General features: G+C 46.5%; 1 protein-coding gene across 11 annotated transcripts in view; it reads left to right on the top strand.

Annotated features, from left to right (window-relative positions):
- The first annotated feature begins 4,736 nt into the window (after positions 1-4,736).
- DCAF1 (DDB1 and CUL4 associated factor 1) overlaps positions 4,737-23,076 on the top strand; it is a 102,176-nt gene continuing 83,836 nt past the window's right edge. For 7 of the 11 annotated variants that reach the window (XR_013413982.1, XR_013413984.1, XM_077992955.1 and 4 more), the window contains exons 1-2: positions 4,737-4,877; positions 19,757-19,874. Coding sequence is in view for 6 of the 11 variants with exons in the window: in XM_077992955.1 (XP_077849081.1) it covers positions 19,765-19,874 (110 nt within the window). In the remaining 5 variants the exon portion in view is untranslated. Of the gene's footprint in view, positions 4,878-7,293; positions 7,341-19,756; positions 19,875-23,076 lie in introns of all 11 variants that reach the window. The other 4 variants (XR_013413983.1, XM_028844182.2, XM_077992956.1 and 1 more) reach the window with 1 other exon arrangement.

The following is a 23,076-nucleotide window of genomic DNA, read 5'->3' as shown; positions in this document are numbered from 1 at the left end:
CCTCATGCCTCAGACTCCTGAGTAGCTGGGATTACAGGCATGCACCATCACACCTGGCTAATTTTTGTAATTTTTTAGCAGAGATGGGGTTTTGCCATGTTGGCCAGGCTGGTCTTGAACTCTTGGCCTCAGGTGATCCACCTGGCTTGCCCCCCTAAAATGCTGGGATTATGGCATGAGCCACCACATCTGGCCATAAGAATTATTTTTATTTTTATTATTTTTTATAGAGACAGGGTCTCACTATGTTGCTTAGGTTGGTCTTGAACTCCTAGGCTCAACAATCCTCCTATCTCAGCCTCCCTAAGTGCTGGAATTACAGGTGTGAGCTACTGTGCCAGGCACAGGCCCTCCCAAAATGAAAGAACTGATAGAGTGGTAAACTCTTTCTGACCTGAGTCATCATGAGGGTCTGCCCCAGCAGTCTCCAGAGTAACTTCAAATGGGTCAGGCCAGAGATCCCTGAATCCTGTTGAATGGTCTTTCAAAAAATCCAGGGGTGGCCAGAGTACAGTGGTTCACACCTGTCATCCCAGCAGTTTGAGAGGCCAAGGTGGGTGGATCACTTGAGGTCAGGAGTTCGAGATCAGCCTGGCCAACACGGTGAAATCCCATCTCTACTAAAAATACAAAAATTAGCCAGGCATTGTGGCAGGCACCTGTAATCCCACCTACTCAGGAGGCTGAGGCAGGAGAATCACTTGAACCCAGGATGCAGAGGTTGCGGTGAGACGAGATTGCTTCACTGCACTCCAGCCTGGGGACAGAGTGAGGCTCCATCTGAAAATAAATATGTAAATAAAAATTCAGGGGCTTCTGAGAGCTTTGGGGCCAGGCCAACACAGACTCTCATCCCAATGTTGACTCCACTCTTCCTCCTGGAAGGAGTTCCAACCCCAGGAACCTGAGGCAAAAGAGGCTAGGTGTGCTTGCTTTTTTATCTCCCTGTTACCTGTGCCCAATGGTCGATGTCAGCACTTAAGTTGTTGACTTTGGAGTCTGTTTCTTTCTCTGTAAATTGAGAGTAGTGGATGTAGATGTAATCAGACATAATTACACACCCTTTGGGAAATGTTGTGGTGTTCCCTCTCCTCATTTTATGGGGGTGGGGTATAGGGGCCACCAGGCAGGAGCAGGGTACCCAGTGAATGATTGGGATTTCCTCTTTGTCCAGGCTGGTGTTCCCAAAGCCTGGTAGTCTTGAGCCTCTAATTGGTAGCTCCTGCAACACTCCTGGACCTTTGCAGTAGCAGTCTTGTCTAGCCAACAGGAGAGCAGAGGTGGATATGAGACAGCTGGCCTCACTTTCCAGCCCCAGGGAATTGCTGGAAGAAGCACAGGAGTTGTGGGGTGGCACCAGGGTGAGGATGGGCTGGTGGGAGCACCTGGGTAAGCCTAGAAGGAGGTGCTGGGAGTGAAAAGCTCACAGAAGGATCGGAGCGGGAGAGGGAGGAAAATGAAGGAGAAGCTTGAAGCTCAGAGGGCTTGGTGCTGTCCATTTTCCTAGCCAGGGAGTGGGCGTGCTTGGAGGTGGGAGTAGGTAGAGCATGCCTATCTGTAGGCCTTGGTCCTGGGGCCAGAGTTGGGGTCTTCTTGCCTTTTCTCTGCTGCTGGGCAGCCCCCAAAGCACTCCTCACTCTTTCAGATGGGGCTTCCTCTTTCTTGGGCACACCATGGAGCAGGGGGTGGAACAGGCAGAGCAAGGTGAGAGGGAGTCCAGAGATGTCCTACCAAAGAGGCCAATAAATCTCCTCCCAGTGGTGCAGGACCCATGTGCCAGAACTAAGCCAGGTGTGTGGGCCTGGATTGTCTGTAGCTTTGTATGTGCATATGCTTAGATGTGGAAGTATTTGTTGTGCGGACTAGGTGCCTAATGTGTAGTGTGCATGCTTGTGTATCTGGCACATGTGGGTAATACTTGAACTGTGAAATATGCCACCAAGCACACTTGGAATGCGTGAGCAGTTGGGAAAGCCTGGGTGCTCCCTCTTCCCCTTCCCAGAGGTGGGAAGGAGGTGTTTGAAGGTGCCTGCAGGTGTGTGCCTGTGTGTGTGTTGGGGAGGGGGAGGTGTTGGCAGGGGCAGAGGAGGCTGCAGGAGTTAAGAGTGCAGAATCCTGAGGGTGTGGCTGCTGGACAGGCCCTGTTTGTCTCCTGCTCTGCTTCCCCTGCCTCCTAGGCCCTGGCTTCTCCAAAGCCCCTTCTTAATGCTTCTTGCTCCCATCACCAACCCAGGACCCCAGGCTGGGTTTCTGTTTTTAAAAAAAAATTATAAAAAAAAATTTTTTTTGAGATAGAGTCTCTGTCACCCAGGCTGGAGTGTAGTGGCACAATCACAGCTCACTGCAGCTTCAACCTCCCAAGCACTAACAATCCTCCCAAGTCAGCCTCATAAATAGCTGAGACTACAGACATGCACCACCATGTCTGGCAAATTTTTAAGATATTTTGTAGAGACAGTGGAGTGGGGGGGTGTCTCTCTATGTTGCCCAGGCTGGTCTTGAACTCCTGGGATCAAGAGATTCTCAGCCTCTCAAAGTGCTGGGATTACAGGCGTGAGCCACAGCACGCTGACCAGGTTGGGTTTCTGAAATGAAGCAGTGCCATCTGGTGGCAGGCTGAGGCAGTGCCAGGAGCTGGTGAGCTGGGCCTTGAGCTCCCTTAAGGGCTCTGCCTTTTAGGACCCCAGCCAGTGGAGAAGTCATCACTGGGCCGGCTAGACCATAGACAGAGGGGAGATATCTAAGGCTTAAATGTCCCATCTCCATACATTTTAGGTTCATGGCCCAGGAAAGTCACCTGAAGGAGTGCTGGAGGAAAGGCATGTGGGTTCCATTCCTTGATCTACCTCTCTGGGTTCAGATTTCTCATCTGTAAAGGTGATTAACCATATCTTCCCTGTGTGTGTGGCAGGGTAGTGAGGGTTAAATGAGAGAGTGTGGCTAGAACACTTGGCTCAGAGCCCAGCATGCTCTAAAGTTGAAAGAAATGGTAGTGGCCATTACTGATAGAGGCAAAGTTCCAGAAGCACAGAGAAGAAAGCTGTGTGTTGTTGCAGGAGAAAGAAGTGAAGAGAGGTGACATGTCTGTGGCGCTCCCAGCACACAGTAGAGTACACATTTAAGAGAAGGAGGATGGTCTCTTTTCTGGAAAGAGGGAAATGGGATCTAGTGGGGAGTGAAACCAAGGGAACCAGGATTCAGGTTCCTTACTAGCTGTGGAACACTGAGCATAGCGGCAGGCTTGCTGTGTCTTGTGTTCATGTGACAGTATTGTCCGTGAAGACTCATGGAAATGCACGGAGACTTGCTCAGCATTCCCAGAGAGATAATGAGCTGCGTAAGGCCTTGAAGGTTGGGTAGGATCTTGTCAGGTCAAGATTCTCCTCAAATGTGGAGTCATGTTTATCTTCTATGCCCCGCAAAAGGGACCGCTGGTCGGAGTAAGGAGTCTTCTGGTTCTGCTAATTGGTTGTGTGATGCTGGGCAAGTCACTCACTCCCTCTGGGCCTCATTTTTCCCAATAACATGAAGAAATTGAATTAAGTGACCTGTGAGGTCAGTCCTGCCTCAATCTATGAGCTTTTGATTTTTCACTTCTCTGCCTCACGTATAATACCTGGCAATAAGTATCTATTGATTCCTACAGGCTAGGTCTTGAACAAAAAGAGAGGCTGGGCGCAGTGGCTCATACCTGTAATCCCAACACTTTGAGGGACTGAGGCAGGAGAATCACTTGAGCCTAGAAATTCAAGACCAACCTGGACAACACAGTGGGACTCCGTCTCTACAAAAATTTTAAAAAATTAGCTGGGTGTGGTGGTGCACACCCGTAGTCCCAGCTACTTGGGAGACTGAAGTGGGAAGACAGCTCGAGCCCAGGAGGTTGAGGCTGTAGTGAGCTGTGATTGCGCCATTGCACCCCAGCGTGGGTGACAGAGCGAGGCTCTGTCTCAAAAAAAAAAGACGGAGAACAAAGAGGCTGGGAGGCCCCGGTGGGTGGACCGCTTCAGCCCAGGAGTTCGAGACCAGACTGGCCAATATGGTGAAACCATGTCTCTACCAAATACACACACACAAAACAAAAACAAAAATTAACTGGGTGTCGTGGCATGCACCTGTAGTCTCAGCTGGAGGCTGAGGTGGGAGGACTGTTTGAGCCCGGGAGGCGGAGGTCGCAGTGAGCTGAGATCGTCACTGCACTCCAGCCTGGGCAACAGAGCGAGGCTCTGTCTCAAAACAAACACATAAAAAACAACTAGTGCCTTCTGTTTTAATGAGTGCTGTGATTTCTGATATGTTTATGAGAAAATATTTTCTTAGATCACGGTATGTTCTAGGTAAGATGAGGCAAATAGCCGAATAAAACAGAGGCTCTTTGCGCACACAGGTCAGAACAAGACACTAAAGCATCAGGCGATTATAGTACTGTCTTGGAAGGATTGACTCCCTCACTTTTCACTTCCGCTTTCCGAAGCAGCCAATGAGTACTCAGCAGTTCGCATTTATCCAAAAAAACTACAAATCCAGAAGTCAATGCGCGGGGCGAAGAGCTCATGCGTCAATTGGGACTGGTGGGCCCGCCCCTAGACGCGGAACTTCATTTCCCAGGCGTCCCCGGGGCTCTTCGATTTTCCTCGGATCGTGCAGGCGTTCTCCTCCCGCCCCTTGCTCACTGTCCTCGCGCCAAGTAGGCGCGCGCGCCCGCGCGCGCGGTGCACGTAGCGCGCGAGTGACGCATAATATGTGGGCCGCTGTGGAGCCGTGGTCGCGCTGTGTGTGTATGTGAGTGAAGAGTGAGTGCGGGACCTGAGGCTGTGTGTGTGAACTGTGGCCACTGGCGGGGTCGCGGGGGGGCAGTGGCGGAGCCGCCTCGGACGGTGAGTGGGAAATGGAGGGAGGCGACTCTACGGGAGGGGCGCGAGGAGGCAGGGCGCGTGGCTGGCCGGGCGGCAGAGTGGGCGCCGGGCTGGGGGAGGGGCGGCACCTGCTTGGGCCGCCGGCGAGGAGGGGGCGGGCCGGTCAGCCGGGAGGCTGGGCCCGGGGCCTGACAGGACTTTTCCTCCTCCTGATTCTTGTCCCGGGGGCGGGGCCTCCACGTTCTTCCTCCACTCCCCACGAGAAGCTTCCCGAGAGTAACTCTTCCGCCCGGAGTGGGGGGGCGGGGTGTGTCAGCCCCTACCTGGAGGGAGGGGCGCATGTCATATCCCTTGTCATCTTTTCCCTTCCAATCTTTCTAGTCTCTGTTCCGTACGGGCTTGGGGGGGCTCCATCTTCCGTACTATACGGCGGGCCCCTTCACGGACTGTGTCTCCGCCTCCAGCTCCAGTCACCTGGGCGGGCTCTCCAGTCTCTCGGCCTCGTGCCACCTCTCCCTGCACCCGCCCGGCTCTTGGACCTTGCGACGGGGGCGGAGCTTTCTGGTCACTCCTCTCATCCCCATGAAGAAGGGAAGGGTTGGAAAGAGGTGTGCGGGTCCCGCAGCCTGGAGTCAAACCTCAGAGTGCCCGCCAAACTTCCCGGGAGTCTGTTTCCGGGGGTTATAGTAGTTTTCAACTGGGGTTTCAGAAGCGTTTGCTTCACAACTTCACTTCCTAGACGGTTTTCTGTCTGGCTTCCTCTTACTGCAGTGGCAGCGCTCTGGTTTTCCATTTGTTGAGGAAATAGTTTTGGAGTGTTTGTATTAGTTATTTTTGAGTCAGAAATGACTTGTCCTTGGCCACGTCATGTTGGTCTCAGTTTTTCCTTACCCTGTTTTTTCGATGAAGCCTTTTAATTAGTCTTTACACGTTTTAATTTTTTATGTTAGTAGCATCTTCCTGTTCAAAATGCATTGTTAATGTACAGAATGAGAGGTTAATTGGTAATATCCTTCATTTTCTTTTTCCAGCTTACTGGAGTTTACCTTTAATGTTTATGTGTGTAAATGTAGACTTTAGGAATCGATTTAGTATTTTTCTTAATGATGTGAACATTTGGGTTTTCTATATAGCAGTTATTCATTACCCATTTTTGAGTAGGTATATATTTTTGGATGTTGAGATAATAGAGAATTTGGGGAATGTAGGGAAATCATTTTTTGCTCAGTACCTCTTGGGTAGTTGCTGAGTACAGTGTTTTACTGTTCTGCCTATTATACAGTTTTTAAATTTTTTATTTTTATTCATTTATTTTTTGTAGAGACAGTAGTCTTACTGTGTTGCCCAGGCTGGTCTGGAACTCAAGTGATCCTCCCTTGTCAACCTCCCAAAGTGTTGGAATTACAGGCACGAGCCACTACACCTGGACTGTTTTTTTTTTAGATACAGGATCTTGCTCTGTAGCCTAGGCTGGAGTGCAGTGGTGTGATCATAACCCTTTTTTTTTTTTTTTTGAGACAGAGTCTCGCTCTGTCACCCAGGCTGGAGTGCAGTGATGCGATCTCGGCTCACTGCAAGCTCCGCCTCCTAGGTTCACGCCATTCTCCTGCCTCAGTCTCCTGAGTAGCTGAGATTACAGACGCCTGACATCACGCCCGGCTAATTTTTTGTAGAGACAGGGTTTCAGTGTGTTAGCCAGGATGGTCTCGAGTGTGATCATAACTCATTGCAGCCTCTAACTCCTGGACTCAAAGGAGCCTGCTGCCTCAGCCTCCTGAGTAACTAGGACTGCAGGCACAGTCTACCATGATTGGGTAATTTTTAAATTTTTGTGTAGACTGTGTCTCGAAATGTTGCCCAACTGACCTCAAGTAATCCTCCCGACTTGGCCTCCCAAAGTGTTGGGATTACAGGCTTGAGCCACTGTGCCTGGCAAGTTTTTAATTTTTTTTTTTTTTTTGAGACGGAGTCTTGCCCTGTTGCCCAGGCTGGAGTGCAGTGGCATGATCTCCGCTCACTGCAACCTCCGCCTCCCGGGTTCAAGTGATTCTCATGCCTCAGCCTCTGGAGTAGCTAGGGATTACAGGTGTGTGCTACCACGCCTGGCTAATTTTTTTATTTTTAGTAGAGATGCGGATTTGCCATTTTGGCCAGTCTGGTCTTGAACTTTGGCCTCAAGTAATCCACCCACTTCAGTCTCCCAAAGTGCTAGGATTACAGGCATGAGCCATTGTGCCCGGCAAACAATTGTTAATATTATGCCATATTTTTTCTGTTTTTGTGTGTGGTATCTATATATTTATTTTGTGGACTACGCTAGCAGACACTTGTTAGGATAAGGAAATTTTACATAAGTATTTCTTGAGGCTTTGTATTATCCCACCATGGGGACAATATTGTCATTTAACCCCGCACAACAACTGTTTCCATCTTACAGATAAGGAAATTGAGATTTGGAGAAGTTAAATAACCAAGACTTCACAGGTATGTCAGCAGAATTGGGATTTGAATCCTTGAAATACTTTTTCTACCTAGTACTAGCTGGTCTTGGGGACCTCTCGGAGCTTGTTTCCTCATGTGTAAAAAAGGGTAGGATGGTTGTGAAAATTCAGAATAATGTAAGTATAGTAAATTACTTACTCAATGTCTGTTCCATACTAGATATTCACTAATTGGTAACTATCGTGTCACCATTGGACAGACCATCATTTCTTCATAGCACTTAAATAACTCACTTAAGAACTTGAGTAATGCATCCTCACTGTCTTGGGCATAACAAGGTGAAGATGACTGTCTTTTTGCTCTTGTTGCCCAAGCTGGAGTGTAGTGGTGTGATCTCGGCTCCCCACAACCTCTGCCTCCTGGGTTCAAGTGATTCTCCTGCCTCAGCCTCCCGAGTAGCTGGGATTACAGGCACGTGCCACCATGCCTGGCTAATTTTTTTTGTATTTTTGTAGAGACGCAGTTTCACTATGTTGGCCAGGCTGGTCTTGAATTCCTGACCTTGTGATCCACCGGCCTCGGCCTCCCAAAGTGCTGGGATTACCAGGCGTGAGCCATTGTGCCCGGCCTAATTTTGTGTTTTTAGTAGAGACGGGGTTTCTTCATGTTGGTCAGGCTGGTCTCAAACTCCCAACCTCAGGTGATCCGCCTGCCTTGGCCTCCCAAAGAGCTGGGATTACAGGCATGAGCCACTGTGCCCAGCCTTTTTTTTTTTTTTTTTTTTTTCTTGAGACAAGGTCTCGCACTTTTGCTCTGGCTGGAGTACAGTGGTGCAGTCATGACTCACTGTGGCCTACACCTCCTAGGCTCAAGCAGTTCTCTTGCTTTAGCCTCCCTGAGTAGCTGGAACTACAGGTTGCAGTGAGCAGAGATCGCGCCCCTGCACTCCAACCTGGGCAACAGAGCGAGATTCCGTCTCACAAAACAAAAAATCAAAATCAAAAAACAAACATTGAAGTAGGTACTACTATTACTAATTTTTAAATTTTTTTCATAGAGGCAGGATTTCATCATGTGTTGCCCAGGCTGGTCTCAAACTCCTGGGCTCAGGTGATCTGCCCACCTAGGTTTTCCAAAGTGCTGAGATTACAAGTGTGAGCCAGCACACCCAGTTGCTGACTGTTTTCATTGATACTAAATTAATTCACATTGCTATTATTAAGTCTATTATAAGTTTATATTTTCCTTTATTTATGTATTTAAATAATAGAGACAAGGTCTCACTGTTACCCAGGTTGGTCTCAAACCCCTGGGCTCAAGTGATCCTCCCACCTCAGCCTCCCAAAGTGCTGGCATTACAAGTGTGAGCCACCACGCCTTGCCTTTATATTTTTTTATTCTTTATTATTATTAATATTTTTTTGAGATGGAGTTTTGCTCTTGTCGCCCAGGCTGGAGTGCAGTGGTGCGATCTTGGCTCACTGCAACTTCTGCCTCCCGGGTTCAAGCGATTCTCCTGCCTCAGCCTCCCGAGTAGCTGGGATTACAGGCGCCTGCCACCACGTCTGGCTAATTTTTTGTATTTTTAGTAGAGACGGGGTTTCATCATGTTGGCCAGACTGGTCTCGAACTCCTGACCTCAGATGATCCACCCACATCGACCTCCCAAAGTGCAGGGATTACAGGCATGAGCCACCACGCCTGGCCTATTTTTTATTATTTTTTTAAATAATAGAGACAAGGTCTCACTAAGGTTTATATTTTCCTTGGGCAAATGGTTATTCCCACCAAAGGTTTTTTTTTTTTTTTTTTTTGAGACGGAGTCTCGCTCTGTCACCCGGGCTGGAGTACAGTGTCGCAATCTCGGCTCACTGCAAGCTCTGCCTCCTGGGTTCATGCCATTCTCCTGCCTCAGCCTCCTGAGTAGCTGGGACTACAGGGTCTTGCCACCACGCCCGGCTAATTTTTTGTATTTTTAGTAGAGACGGGGTTTCACCATGTTAGCCAGGATGACCTCGATCTCCTGACCTTGTGATCCGCACCTCAGCCTCCCAAAGTGCTGGGATTACAGGCGTGAGCCACCACGCCTGGCCTTATTCCCAAAGTTATAATTATCTTGAGGCATAGATTAGTTGGAAGTTCTGAAAATGATACCAGAAGTATATATGTATATGTTTCTAAGTTGAACTCTAAAATTTTAGTGTTTTAGACCAGGCATGGTGGCTCATGTGTACAATCCTAGTAATTTGAAAGGCCAAGTGGAGAGGATTGCTTGAGCCCAGCAACTTGAGACCAGCCTGGGCAACATAGCGAGACCCTGTCTCTACAAAATAATAAAAATTAAAAAATTTAAAAAATATAAAATTTTAGTGTTTTAATGCCCTTGAATTCATCTTTATTAGAGGTAGTGTTTTTTTAAAAATCACGTCTTTATGTGCTCTAGTAAGCTAACTGCTTAAGTTATCTAAGAAGCAGTCTCTTCTGGATCAATTCTTTTCTCATTAAAAATTTGTGGTATATTTACATAGCATAAAATTAACCACTACCCATTTTGAAGTGTACAAATCAGTGGCATTTGTAGATTCACAGTGTCGTGCAACTGTTATCTTTCTAGTTCTAGAATGTTTTTATCACCTTAAAAGGAAACCTCATACCCGTTTAGCAGTCACTACCCATTTTCCCCCTTCTTCAAGCCCTTGGCAACTACTAGTTAGCTTTCTGTATATTGGTATACCTATTTCAAGGTTGTTTTTTTTTTTTTTTTTTTTTTAATGAGATGGAATCTCTTTCTGTCGCCCAGGCTGGAGTGCAGCAGCGTGATCTTGGCTCACTGCAACCTCCGCCTCCCGGGTTCAAGCGATGCTTCTGCCTCAGCCTCCTGAGTAGCTGGCACTACAGGCGCACACCACCACGCCTGGCTTATTTTTGTACTTTTAGTAGAGATGAGGTTTCATCATCTTGACTAGGCTGGTCTCGAACTCCAGACCTCGTGATCCACTCACCTTGACCTCCAAAAGTGCTGGGGTTACAGGTGTGAGCCACCGCGCCCAGCCTTCAGTGTTTTATATTAATAGAATCATACAATATGTGCCCTTTTGGGTCTGGTTTCTTTCACTTACTGTTTTCAAGGTTTTTCCACATCTATAGCATGTTACTACTTCATTCATTTCTATGGCTGAATATTCCATTGTATGAATATACCACATTTTGTTTATCTGTTCATCTGGTGATGGACTTTTTAGGTTGTTTCTACTTTTTGGCTATTGTGAATAATGCTACCCTGAACATTTATGTATAAGTCTTTGTTTGAATTCCCTTTTTTTTTTTTTTCCTGAGATGGAGTTTTGCTCTCGTAGCCCAGGCTGGAGTGCAGTGGTGTGACCTTGGCTCACTGCAGCCTCTGTCTCCTGGGTTCAAGTGATTCTCCTGCCTCAGCCTCCCCAGTAGCTGGGATTACAGGCATGTGCCACCATGCCCAGATAATTTTGTGTTTTTAGTAGAGATGGAGTTTTTTCATGTTGGTGAGGCTGGTCTCAAACTCCTGACCTTAGGTAATCTGCTCGCCTCAGCCTCCCAAAGTGCTGGGATTACAGGTGTGAGCCACCACACCCAGCCCTGTTTTCAGTTCTTTTGGATATATATCTAGTAGTGAAATTGCTGGGTCGTATAGTAATTCTACATGTGACTTAAAAAAAAAAACCCTACAGCTTTTTGAGAGAGTCCCAAACTGTTTTTTATAACTACTATACTCTTTTACATTTCTACCAGCAATATGTGTTCCAGTTTCTTCACATGCTTGCCAATGCTTATATTTTCTCATTTCTTAAACTATAGTCATCTTAGTAGGTGAGAGGTGATAGCTCATTGTGGTTTTGATTTGCAGTTCCCTAGTGACTGATGTTGAGTATCTTTCATGTGTTTCTTGGCTGTTTTTTTTTTTTTTTTTTTTAAGACGGAGTCTCACCCTTTTGCCCAGGTTGGTGCGCAGTGGGCAACCTCTGTCCCCTCCGAGTTCAAGTGATTCTCCTGTCTCAGCCTCCTGAGTAGCCGGGATTACAGGTGCCCGCCACCATGCCGGGCTATTTTTTGTATTTTTAGTATAGATGGGTTTCAACTTGTTGGCCGTGCTTGTCTCAAACTCCTAACCTCAGGTGATCTGGCTAAAGTGTTGGATTATAGGCATGAGCCAAAGCACTTGGCCCATTTTTGCGTATACTGTGAGGCAAAGATCCAACTTCACTGTTTTGTGTGATAATATCCAATTGTCTCAGGACTACTTTTTTTTTTTTTTTTTTAAGACGAGTCTTGCTCTGTCACCAGACTGGAGTCCAGTGGCACAGTCTCAGCTCACTGCAACCTCTGCCTCCCAGGTTCAAGCGATTCCCCTCCCTCAGCCCCCCAGTAGCTGGGACTACAGGCGTGTGCCACCACACCTGACTAATTTTTTGTATTTTAGTAGAGATGGGGTTTCACCATGTTGGCCAGGATGGTCTCGATTTCCTGACCTCCTGATCTGCCCACCTCGGCCTCCCACGATGCTGGGATTACAGACGTGAGCCACCGCGCCCAGCCTCATCAGTACTTTTTTTTGTGTTTTTTTTTTTTTGAGACAGAGTCTCGCTCTGTCGCCCAGGCTGGAGGGCAGTGGCTCTATCTCGGCTCACCACAACCTCCGCCTCCTGGCTTCAAGCAGTTCTCCTGCCTCAGCCCCCTGAGTAGCTGGGGTTACACGTGCGCCACCATCCCCCGGCTAATTTTTGTATTTTAGTAGAGACGGGGTTTCACCATGTTGGCCAGTCTGGTCTCGAACTCCTGCTCAAGTGATCTGCCTGTCTCGGTCTCCCAAAGTGCTGGGATTATAGGCGTGAGCCACTGTGCCCGGGCAGCACTACTTATTGAAAATACTTTTTTCCAGCCGGGCACGGTGGCTCAAGCCTGTAATCCCAGCACTTTGGGAGGCCGAGATGGGTGGATGGCGAGGTCAGGAGATTGAGACCATCCTGGCTAACACAGTGAAACCCCTCTCTACTAAAAAATACAAAAAAGTAGCCGGATGAGGTGGCGGGCGCCTGTAGTCCCAGCTACTCGGGAGGCTGAGGCAGGAGAATGGCGTAAACCCGGGAGGCGGAGCCTGCAGTGAGCTGAGATCCGGCCACTGCACCCTAGCCTGGGCAACACAGCAAGACTCCGTCTCAGAAAAAAAAAAAAAAAAAAGAAAATACTTTTTTCCTATTGAATGGTCTTGGTATGCTTATTGAAAATTGATCATAAATGTGAGTGCTTATTGCTGGATTATCAATTCTATTGTGTTTGTCTATACGTTGATCCTTATGTCAGTGCCATGCTGTTCCATTTACTATAGTTTTGTAGCAAGTTTTGAAATCAGAAGTGTGATTTTTCCAACGTTTTTTTTTGTTTTTGAGACGGAGTCTCAGTCTGTTGCTTTGCTGGAGTGCAGTGACGCAATCTTGGCTCACTGCAGCCTCTGTCTCCTGGGTTCAAGTGATTCTCCTGCCTCAGCCTCCCGAGTAGCTGGGATTACAGGTGCCTGCCAACGCACCCAGCTAATTTTTGTATTTTTACTAGAGATGGGGTTTCACCATATTGCCCAGAATGGTCTCAATCTCTTGACCTCATGATCCACCTGCCTTGGCCTCCCAAAGTGCTGGGATTACAAGCGTGAGCCACCAAGCCTGATCTGTCATTGGGATTTTGATAGCGATTGCATTTAATTTGTAGACCACGTTGGAGTGTATTACCATCTTGATACTAAGCTTTCTAATCTGTGAACACAGGATATCTTTTTTGTTTATTTAGGTTATTTAAAATTTAGGTCATCATGAATTGACTCCAGCAATGTTTTGTAGTTTTCAGTATACGAGTCTTGTGTTTGTGCCTTTTTTGTTGTCGAGACAGGGTCCCACTGTGTCTTCCATGCTAGAGTGCAGTGGTATGATCTTGGCTCACTGCAGCCTCAACTTTCTGGGCTCAGGTGGTTCTCCCACCTCAGCCTGCCAAGTAGCTGGGAGTACAGGTGCACACCTTGTACAGTTTCATACCATGCCTGGCTAATTTTTTGCCTTTTTTGTAAAGACTAGGTTTTGCCATGTTGCCCCAGCTGGACTTGAATTCCTGAGCTCAAGCAATCTACCCACCTTGGCCTCCTAAAGTTCTGGGATTAACAGGTGTGAGCCACCCTTCCCGGCCTTGTGCCTTTTAAATTAAATTTGTTTCTATTTTGTATATTTTTGGTGCTATTGTAAATGAAATTGTTCTCTTTATTTACTTTCATATTGTTCTTGGCTACTGTTTAGCAGTACAACTGATTTTTGCGTGTTGCTCTTGTACCCTACAACTTTGCTGAATTCATTTATTCTAATAATTTTTATGTGGATTCTTCAGGATTTTCTATATATGGATTATGTCATCTGGGAATAAAGATAATTTTACTTCTTTCTTTTCCACTTGGATACCATACACACACACACACACACACACACACACACACAGACACATACAGACTTTTTTTTTTCTTTTGAGACGGAGTCTTGCCTGTCACCTGGGCTGGATTGCAGTGGTGCAATCTCGGCTCACTGCAACCTCTGTCCGCTCCTGGTTTCAAGCCATTCTCCTGCCTCAGTCTCCCCTGTAGCTGGGAATTACAGGTGCACACCACCATGCCCAGCTAATTTTTGTATTTTTAGTATAGACAGGGTTTCACCATGTTGGCCAGGCTGATCTTGAACTCCTGACCTCATGATCCTCCCGCTTCGGCCTTCCAAAGTTGTGAGATTACAGGCATGAGCCACCGTGCCCAGCCTATATTTCTTTTTCTTGCCTAATTACTCTGGCTAGGACCCTAGTAGAGTGTAGTTTTTTTGTTTTGTTTTTTGAGATGGAGTCTCACTCTGTCGCCCAGGCCGGACTGCAGTGGCACAATTGTGGCTCATTGCAATGTCTGCCTCTTCAGTTCAAGCAATTCTCATGCCTCGGCCTCATGAATATCTGGGATTACAGGTGTGCCCCATCATGCCCTGCTAATTTTATATTTTTATTGGAAACGAGATTTCACCATGTTGGCCAGGCTGGTCTCAAACTCCTAGTCTCAAGTGATGCCTGCCTCGGCCTCCCAAAGTGCCGAGATTACAGGTGTGAGTCACCACGCCAGGCCGAGGACTCCAGTACAGTGTTTTAATAGAAGTAGCAAAGGCAGACATTCTTGTCTTGTTTCTGATTTTTGGGGCAAAGCTTTCAGTCTTTCATCATTGAGTATAATGTTAGTTGTGGGTTGTTCATAATCCCCTTTATCATGTTGTAAGAGGTCTCTTCTGTTCCTAGTTTATTGAGCATTACCTTCCCCCCCGCCCCCCGTGCCGAGATGGAGTCTCGCTCTGTTGCCCAGGCTGGGGTGCAGTGGCATGATCTCGGCTCACTGCAACCTCCGCCTCCCAGGTTCAAGCAATTCTGCCTCAGCCTCCTGAGTAGCCGGGATGACAGGCGCGCACCACCACCCCCGGATAATTTTTTTTTTTTTTTTGACGAAGTCTCGCTCTGTCACCGAGGCTGGAGTGCAGTGGTGCGATCTTGGCTCACTGCAACCTCTGTCTCCTAGGTTCAAGCGATTCTCCTGCCTCAGCCTTCCAAGTAGCTGGGATTACAGGCGCATGCCACCATGTCTGGCTAATTTTTGTGTTTTTAGTAGAGATAGGGTTTCAGCATGTTGGCCAGGGTGGTCTGGAACTCCTGAATTCAGGTGTTCTGCCCGCCTTGACCTCCCAAACTGCTGACGTGAGCCACTATGCCAGTCCTAACTTTTGTATTTTTAGTAGAGACAGGGTTTCACCATGTTGACCAGGTTGGTCTTGAACTCCTGACCTGATGATCCACCTGCTTTGGCCTCCCAAAGTGCTGGGATTATAGGCGTGAGCCACGTGCCTGGCCTTAATTTTCTTAATACACTGTTGGATTCTGTTTGCTAGTATTTTGTTGAGGATTTTTATGTGTACGGTCATAAAGGATATCCGGCTGTGGCTTTCTTTTCTTGTGATATCTTTATTTGGCTTTGATGTCAGTGATGATGGCTTCATGGATGAATTAGAAAGTGTCTTTCCTCGTCAGGTTTTGGAGAAGTTTGAGAAGGATTGGTGTTAATTCTTCTTTAAATGTTTGGTAGGCCTGGTGCAGTGGCTTACGCCTGTAATGCCAGCATTTTGGGATGCCGAGGCGGGCGGATTGCCTGAGGTCACGAGTTCAAGACCAGCCTGGCCAACATGGTAAAGCCCCGTCTCTACTAAAAATACAAAAATTAGCTGGGCGTGGTGGCACATGCCTGTAGTCCCAGCTACTCGGGAAGCTGAGGTAGGAGAATCGCTGGAACCTGGGAGGGGGAGGTTGCAGTGAGCCAAGTTCACACCTCTGCACTCCAGCCTGGGCAACAGAGCGAGACTCCATCTCCAAAAAAAAAAAAAAAAAAAAAAAATTTGATAGGCTGGGCATGGTGGTTCATCCCTGTAATCCTAGCACTTTGGGAGGCTGAGGCAGGATTATTGCTTGAGCCCAGGAGTTCAAGACCAGCCTAGGCAACATGGCAGGGAGACCCTGTCTTTAAAAAAGAAAAAAAGAGAGGAGAGAGAGAGAAAGAGAGGAGAGAGACAGAGAAAGAGGAGAGAGGAAAGAGAGGAGAAAGAAAGAATTGGTTAAATTGTTGCCACATTCTACCAGCCTGGCTAGTACTCTTCAGGATTGTCAAGGTCATGTAAAACAAAGACAAGCCCCCAAACTATCCATCAAACTATCCATCATAGACCACAGGACACTAGATAGACATGACAGCTGAATGCAGTGTATCCTAGATGAGATCGTGGAACAAAGCACATGATTTGAAAAATGGTGAAATCTGGATCAGGTCTGGAGCTTAGTTAATAATGTAACAATGCTGGTTTCTTAATTTTGACAGTGTACCACTATAAGATGGTAACGTTAGCGAAAACTGAACTGGGTGAGAGGTATGTGGGAACACTGTTATCTTTGCAGCTTTTCTGTGAATCTAAAATTACTCCAAATAAAAAGTTTGTTTTGGCCGGGTGCAGTGGCTCACGCCTATAATCCCAGCACTTTGGGAGGCCGCGGTGAGCGGATCATGAGGTCAAGAGATCGAGACCAGCCTGGCCAACATGGTGAAACCCCGTCTCTACTAAAAATACAAAAATTAGTTGGATGTGGTGGCGCGCGCCTGTAATCCCAGCTACTTGGGAGGCTGGGGTGGGAGAATCGCTTGAATCTGAGATACGGAGGTTATAGTGAGCCGAGATTATGCCACTGCATTCCAGCCTGGTGACAGAGTGAGACTCTGTCTTAAAAAAAAAAAAAAAAAGTGTTTTAAAAAAATATATATCAAGGCTAGGCACAGTGGCTCACACCTGTAATCCCAGCACTTTGGGAACCAAGGTGGGCGGATCATGAGGTTAGGAGTTCGAGACCAGCCTGGCCAATGTGGTGAAATCCTGTCTCTACTAAAAATACAAAAATTAGCTGGGTGTGCTAGTGTGCACCTGTAGTCCCAGCTACTTGGGAGGCTGAGGCAGAAGAATTGCTTGAACCTGGGAGGTGGAGGTTGCAGTGAGCCAAGATCGTGCCACTGCACTCCAGCCTGGGTGACAGAGCAAGATGCTGTCTCAAAAAAAATAAAATAACAATGTATATATAGTTAGTAGACAGTAAAATATGCAACCTGAGTTTTCTCAGGTTGAAGTCAGAAGTCCATATTAGTCTGTCACACCTATAGCATTTCCTTTTTGTGACTTTGGTTAGAAAGTCTGAAAATGTGGCAGGGTGTGGTGGCTCATGCCTGTTGTTTCAGCACTTTGGGGAGCTGAGGCAGGAGGATCACTTGAGGCCAGGAGTTTGAGACCAGCCTGGGCAATAGTGAGACCCCACCTGAACAAATCATAAAAATAAAAATAAGCTGGGCATGGCAGCACATACTGTAATCCCAGCTACTCTGGAGGCTGAGGTGAGAGGATCCCTTGACCCAGGTGGTTGAGGCTGCTGCGGTGAGCTAGGACCGCACTGAGACCCTTAAAAAAAAAAAAATCTGTCAGACATGGTTTTCATGGCTCTAACCCCAGCACTTTGGGAGGCCGAGGCGGGCAGATCATGAGGTCAGGAGATCGAGACCATCCTGGCTAACATGGTGAAACCCTGTCTCTCCTAAAAATACAAAAAATTAGCCGGGTGTGGTGGCACGAGCCTGTAGTCCCAGCTACTCGGGAGGCTGAGGCAGGAAAATGACTTGAACCCAGCAGGTGGAGGTTGCAATGAGCCGAGATTGCACCACTGCGCTCCAGCCTGATGACAGAGCGAAACTCCACCTCAAAACAGAAAAAAAAAAAAACAAAAAAAACAAAAAACTTTTTGATTTTGTTCAGTTTTGGGAGTGGGGCAGATATTTTCCTTTGGAGTTATGTGTAACCCAGGTGACGTGAATCACTACTACTGGAATTGCGTCTACTTGATGAAAACACAAATATTATTTACGTTTTACAATGCAGTGCAATAATGCAATGCAATAATGATATCATCTTTTACATGTATTTTATTTGGTTTTATGATAGATATCTTTAGAAGTGTTCATTTTAGATCAGCTAGTAATTCCTTTCTGATGTGAAGCTCTTTTTATGGAATGGTTGCTATTTCTGAGAAGATAACACATTTTGCTTGGCAGAATATGACATTTTGCTTTTAAGGCTACTTTTATAAGGAAGTTGATGCTATAACCTGTCAGATGTTTGCGTCTCATTTATCCCTTTTGGATCCCCTTATAAGCCTCTTGCATGTGGGTGTCTTATTTGGACCTCCAAAGCCCACCTCAGCTCCCTGCCCTTCTGCATTCCTAGTTTGACCACTCAACCCAACCAACCTTCTCTGCCTCTCTTCCAGCGTCTTCTTTCCAGGAAATCAGCTGTGAGAGAGGTTAGGAAGCTTGAAGGATAAATGAGTTTATAGTGTTCCTTCTCCACTTTCATGCTGGCAATAGGGTCCATTTCATTTATTGGCCTCCTTAAGAATTAACAGAGCTGGGCATGGTGGGTCATGCCTATAATCCCAGCACTTTGGTAGGCTGAGGTGGGCAGATCACCTGAGGTCAGGAGTTCGAGACCAGCCTGACCAACATGGTGAAACCCTGTTTCTACTAAAAATACAAAAATTAGCTGAGCATGGTGGCGCATGCCTGTAATCCTAGCTACTTGGGAGGCCGAGGCAGGAGAATCACTTGAACCCGGGAGGCGGAGGTTGCAGTGAGCCGAGATCATGTCATTGCATTCCAACCTGGGCAATAAGAGCGAAACTCTGTCTCAAAAAAAAAAAAAAAAAACAAAAACATAAAACGGAGTTCGAGATTAGCCTGGCCAGTGTGGTAAAACTGCCTGTCTACTAAATATACAAAAATTAGCCAGGTGTGGTGGCGGGCACCTGTAATCCCAGCTATTTGGGAGGCTGAGGCAGGAGAATTGCTTGAACCCAGAAGGTGGAGGTTTCAGTGAGCCAAGATTGTGCCATTGCACTCCAGCCTGGGTGACAGAGTGAGACTCTGTCTCAAAAACAAAAAACAAAACAAAACAAAAAAAAAAAAAAAAACCAGGAGTGTGCCGTTTATCTTTGATAGAACTTCCCTCAAAGAACTAACGATCAAAATATTTTTAGGAATAGTTTTAGCCACATTTTGTACTTAAAAAAATGTAAGCACAAACCTCAGAGATCTAGGCCTCGGATTTTTGTATAACAGGTAGGCATTAGGTAAATCTATTTTTTTTTTCTTTTTGAGACAGTCTTGCTCTGTCGCCCAAGCTGGAGTGCAGTGGTGTGATCTCGGCTCACTGCAATCTCTGCCTCCTAAGTTTAAGTGATTCTCCTGCCTCAGCCTCCCAAGTAGTTGGGATTACAGTCACCTGCCACCACGCCCAGCTAATTTTTGTATTTTTAGTGGAGACAGGTTTTCACCATGTTGGCCAGGCTGGTCCCGAACTCCTGACCTCAGATGATCCACCTGCCCCAGCCTCCCAGAGTGCTGGGATTATAGGCGTGAGCCACCATGCCTGGCAGTAAATGCATTTTTGATGAGGGAAAGGTACCATATCTTTTGTCTGATTTTCAAAGGGGCTCCTCAAAAGGTTAAGAGTCACTGTTTTGATCCAGCTTCTTGCCTCATGTGACAGTTGAAGCTGAGGCTGAGAAAGGTGAAAGTACTTGTTCATCATGACTGAATGGGTATCTAGGCTTGATGAGTATCCTGAGTTTTCCGCTGTACCACAAATCCAAAGGTTTCAAGGGGTTAAATTTAAATTTCCCTTTTTAATTATTTCTCTTGCTTTCTCATCCCTTTTCTACCCCTTCTTCACTTTTATTTGCTTGTGTTCACTTATTGGTTGTTTTTTTAATTTTTTTTTTTGCTTCCTTAGGCAAAGCCATGACTACAGTAGTGGTACATGTGGACTCCAAAGCTGAGCTCACTACCCTGCTGGAGCAGTGGGAAAAGGAACATGGCAGTGGGCAGGACATGGTACCTATCCTTACCAGGTATGAATAATTTTTTTAAAACCTAATTTAATAAAAAACCTCACACAACTCATATGCTAGATTTCTTGATACATACACATACACACACACACACACACACACACACACACACACACAAGCTAGTTTAAAAGAAGCAAAAATTGGTATGGAGAATAGCATAGGAACATTTTCACCTAGACTGTAAATTCTAAATCAATTTTTTTCTTTCCTCAGATTTAGTCAGATTTCCCTACTTCCTGAAGCTGTTTAATTTTCTTATTTTTTATTTTTGAGACAGAGTTCTGCTCTGTTGCCCAGGCTGGAGTACAATGGCGTGATCTCGGCTCACTGCAACCTCCGCCTCCCGGGTTCAAGCGATTCTCCTGCCTCAGCCTCCCGAGTAGCTGAGATTACAGGCTCCCACCACCATGCCCGGCTAATTTTTCTGTTTTTTAGTAGAGACGGGGTTTCACCATGTTGGTCAGGCTGGTCTTGAACTCCTCACCTTAAGTGATCCACCCACCTTGGACTCCTCCCAAAGTGAGTGCTGGGATTACAGGCATGAGCCGCCGCGCCTGGCCTTTTTTTTTTTTTTTTCATAGAGTTTCGCTCTTGTTGCCCAGGCTAGAGTGCAATGGCATGATATCAGCTCACTGCAACCTCCGCCTCCTGGGTTAAAGCGATTCTTCTGCTTCAGCCTCCTGAGTAGCTGGGATTACAGGCTTCTGCCACCACGCCCAGCTAAGTTTTGTATCTTTTTAGTAGAGGCAGGGTTTCACCATGTTGGCCAGGCTGGTCTTGAACTCCTGAGCTCAGGTGATCCACCTACCTTGGCCTGCCAAAGTGCTGGGATTACAGGTGTGAGCCACCATGCCTGGCCTATTTTTAAATTAGAAAAATAAAAATAAAAAAAATTTGACTCATTTTGTAACTGTTTGGTGAATGTATCTTTTTTTTTTTTGAGACGGAGTGTCGCACTGTCTCCTGGGCTGGAGTGCAGTGGCGCAATCTTGGCTCACTGCAACCTCCGCCTCCCGGGTTCAAGCGATTCTTCTGCCTCAGCCTCCTGAGTAACTGGGATTACAGGTGCGCGCCACCACATCTGGCTAATTTTTTGTATTTTTAGTAGAGACGGGGTTTCACCATGTTGGCCAGCCTGGTTTTGAACTCCTGAGCTCAGGTGATTCACCTGCCTCGGCCTCCCAGAGTGCTGGGATTACAGGTGTGAGCCACCACACTCGTCCTGATGAATATATCTTTACCTGGCTCTTCTGGCTCCGTTTTTTTGGAGACAGGGTCTCACTCTGTTGCCAGGCTGTAGTGGCATAATCTCAGCTCACTGCAGCCTTGATCTTCTGGACTCCAGCCATATTCTTACCTCAGACTCCATACTAGATGAGACCACAGGTGTGCACCCCCACACCTGACTAATTTTTAAATTTTTTGTAGAGGGAGGGTCTCCCTGTGTTACCCAGTCTGGTCTTGAACATCTGGGCTCAAGCAGTCCTCCTGTCTCAGCCTCCCAAAGTGGTGGGATTACAGGCGAAACCACCATGCTGGCCTACTTGACTCTTCCACAGATACCTGAAACAGACCATGTCCAAAATTGAGATTATCATCCTCATTTCTGTGTGCCTTCTCATTTATTCATAACTTAACACTTTTTTTTATTCCCTACTTAGTTTTAAACTAAATGATTTTAAACTGAAAAACTTTTTTTATTTTTTATTTTTTGGGGCGATGGAGTCTCACTCTGTTGCCTAGGCTGTAGTGCAGTGGCACGATATCAGCTCACCACAACCTCCACCTCCCGGGTTCAAGGAATTCTCCCTGCCTCAGCCTCCTGAGTAGCTGGGATTACAGGTGCCTGCCATGATGCCGGCTAATTTTTGTATTTTTAGCAGAGGTGGGGTTTTGCCATGTTGGCCAGGCTGTTCTCAAACTCCTGACCTCAAGCGACCTGATTGCCTCGGCCTCCCAAAGTGCTGGGATTACAGGTGTGAGCCACTATGCCCAGCCTGTTTTTACTTTTATTTTTATTTTTTGAGACGGAGTCTTGCTCTCTGCCCCAGGCAGTGGTGGGATCTTGGCTCACTGCAACCCCCACCTCCTAGGTTCAAGTGATTCTCCTGCCTCAGCCTTTGGAGTAGCTGGAATTACAGGCATGAGCCACCATGCTCGGCTAATTTTTCTGTATTTTTTTATTAGAGACAGGGTTTTGCCGTGTTGGCCAGGCTGGTCTTGAACTCCTGACCTCAGGCGATCCGCCCACCTCAGCCTCCCAAAGTGCTGGGATTATAGGAGTGAGCCATTGCGCCTGGCCTTCGTTAGGTATTGCTCATGTGGACTGGCCCATTAAGCAGTGTGTCTTATAAGTTTGTCTCCAGTTTACCTTCTTTTAATACATCCCCTTGCTGAAAGGTTCCTTTTTCTCATACACAAATATGATTCCCCTACCTTCATTCATAATTCTTCTCTGGCTTCCTTTTTCCTACAGAGTAAAATGTAAAGTTTTTAGGGTGGCCTATGAGGCCATTTATGATGTGGCTTACTTTTATAATATTGTAGTTCTTTCTCTATAAAAAGTAAGAAATCAATGTGTAAAAAGTTGTTTTCACAGCTATGATATTGGGGATGGGATGTTGAGGATTCCCACGTTCCAGTGACCTTCTCCTTAGAAAACCCATGAGCACCTCTACCCAGCCTTTACTTTTCTCTCTTTCTACCTTAACAGATTTTTTTTCAATAAAATTATGTACCACACAGTTATCAAGTACCAGGTAGTGGGTAAATCATTATTTGAGGAGACACCAATAAAAAGACATAGTATCTGCTTTCAAGAATTTTACAATTTAGTGAGGAACCACGTGAAAAAAAGTTATAGTGTGGTATAATGGTGGAAAATAAAAATACGTACACATGAATGATAGGAGTATTAAAACAAATCAAGGGGTGCTGGGTTGGATGCCTCACACCTGTAATCCCAGCCTGTCATAAATGGCATCACATCATAAGTAGCCCCATAGGATGAGAAAAAGAAGGATGGCCTCTTTTTTCTCCCTCATAGTATTAGTCTCTTTCTGTAAGTATTAACATTTTTTTTTTTTTTTTTTGAGATGAAATCTAGCTCTGTTGCCCAGGCTGGAGTGCAGTGGCACAGTCTCGGCTCACTGCAACCTCCGCCTCCTGGGTTCAAGCAATTCTCCTGCCTCAGCCTCCCGAG

This window comes from Macaca mulatta, chromosome 2 (assembly GCF_049350105.2).
Source record: "Macaca mulatta isolate MMU2019108-1 chromosome 2, T2T-MMU8v2.0, whole genome shotgun sequence".
Classification (NCBI taxonomy): domain Eukaryota; kingdom Metazoa; phylum Chordata; class Mammalia; order Primates; family Cercopithecidae; genus Macaca; species Macaca mulatta.
Note: the sequence above shows the minus strand (reverse complement) of the source record. Positions and strands in the feature narration are given on the sequence as shown.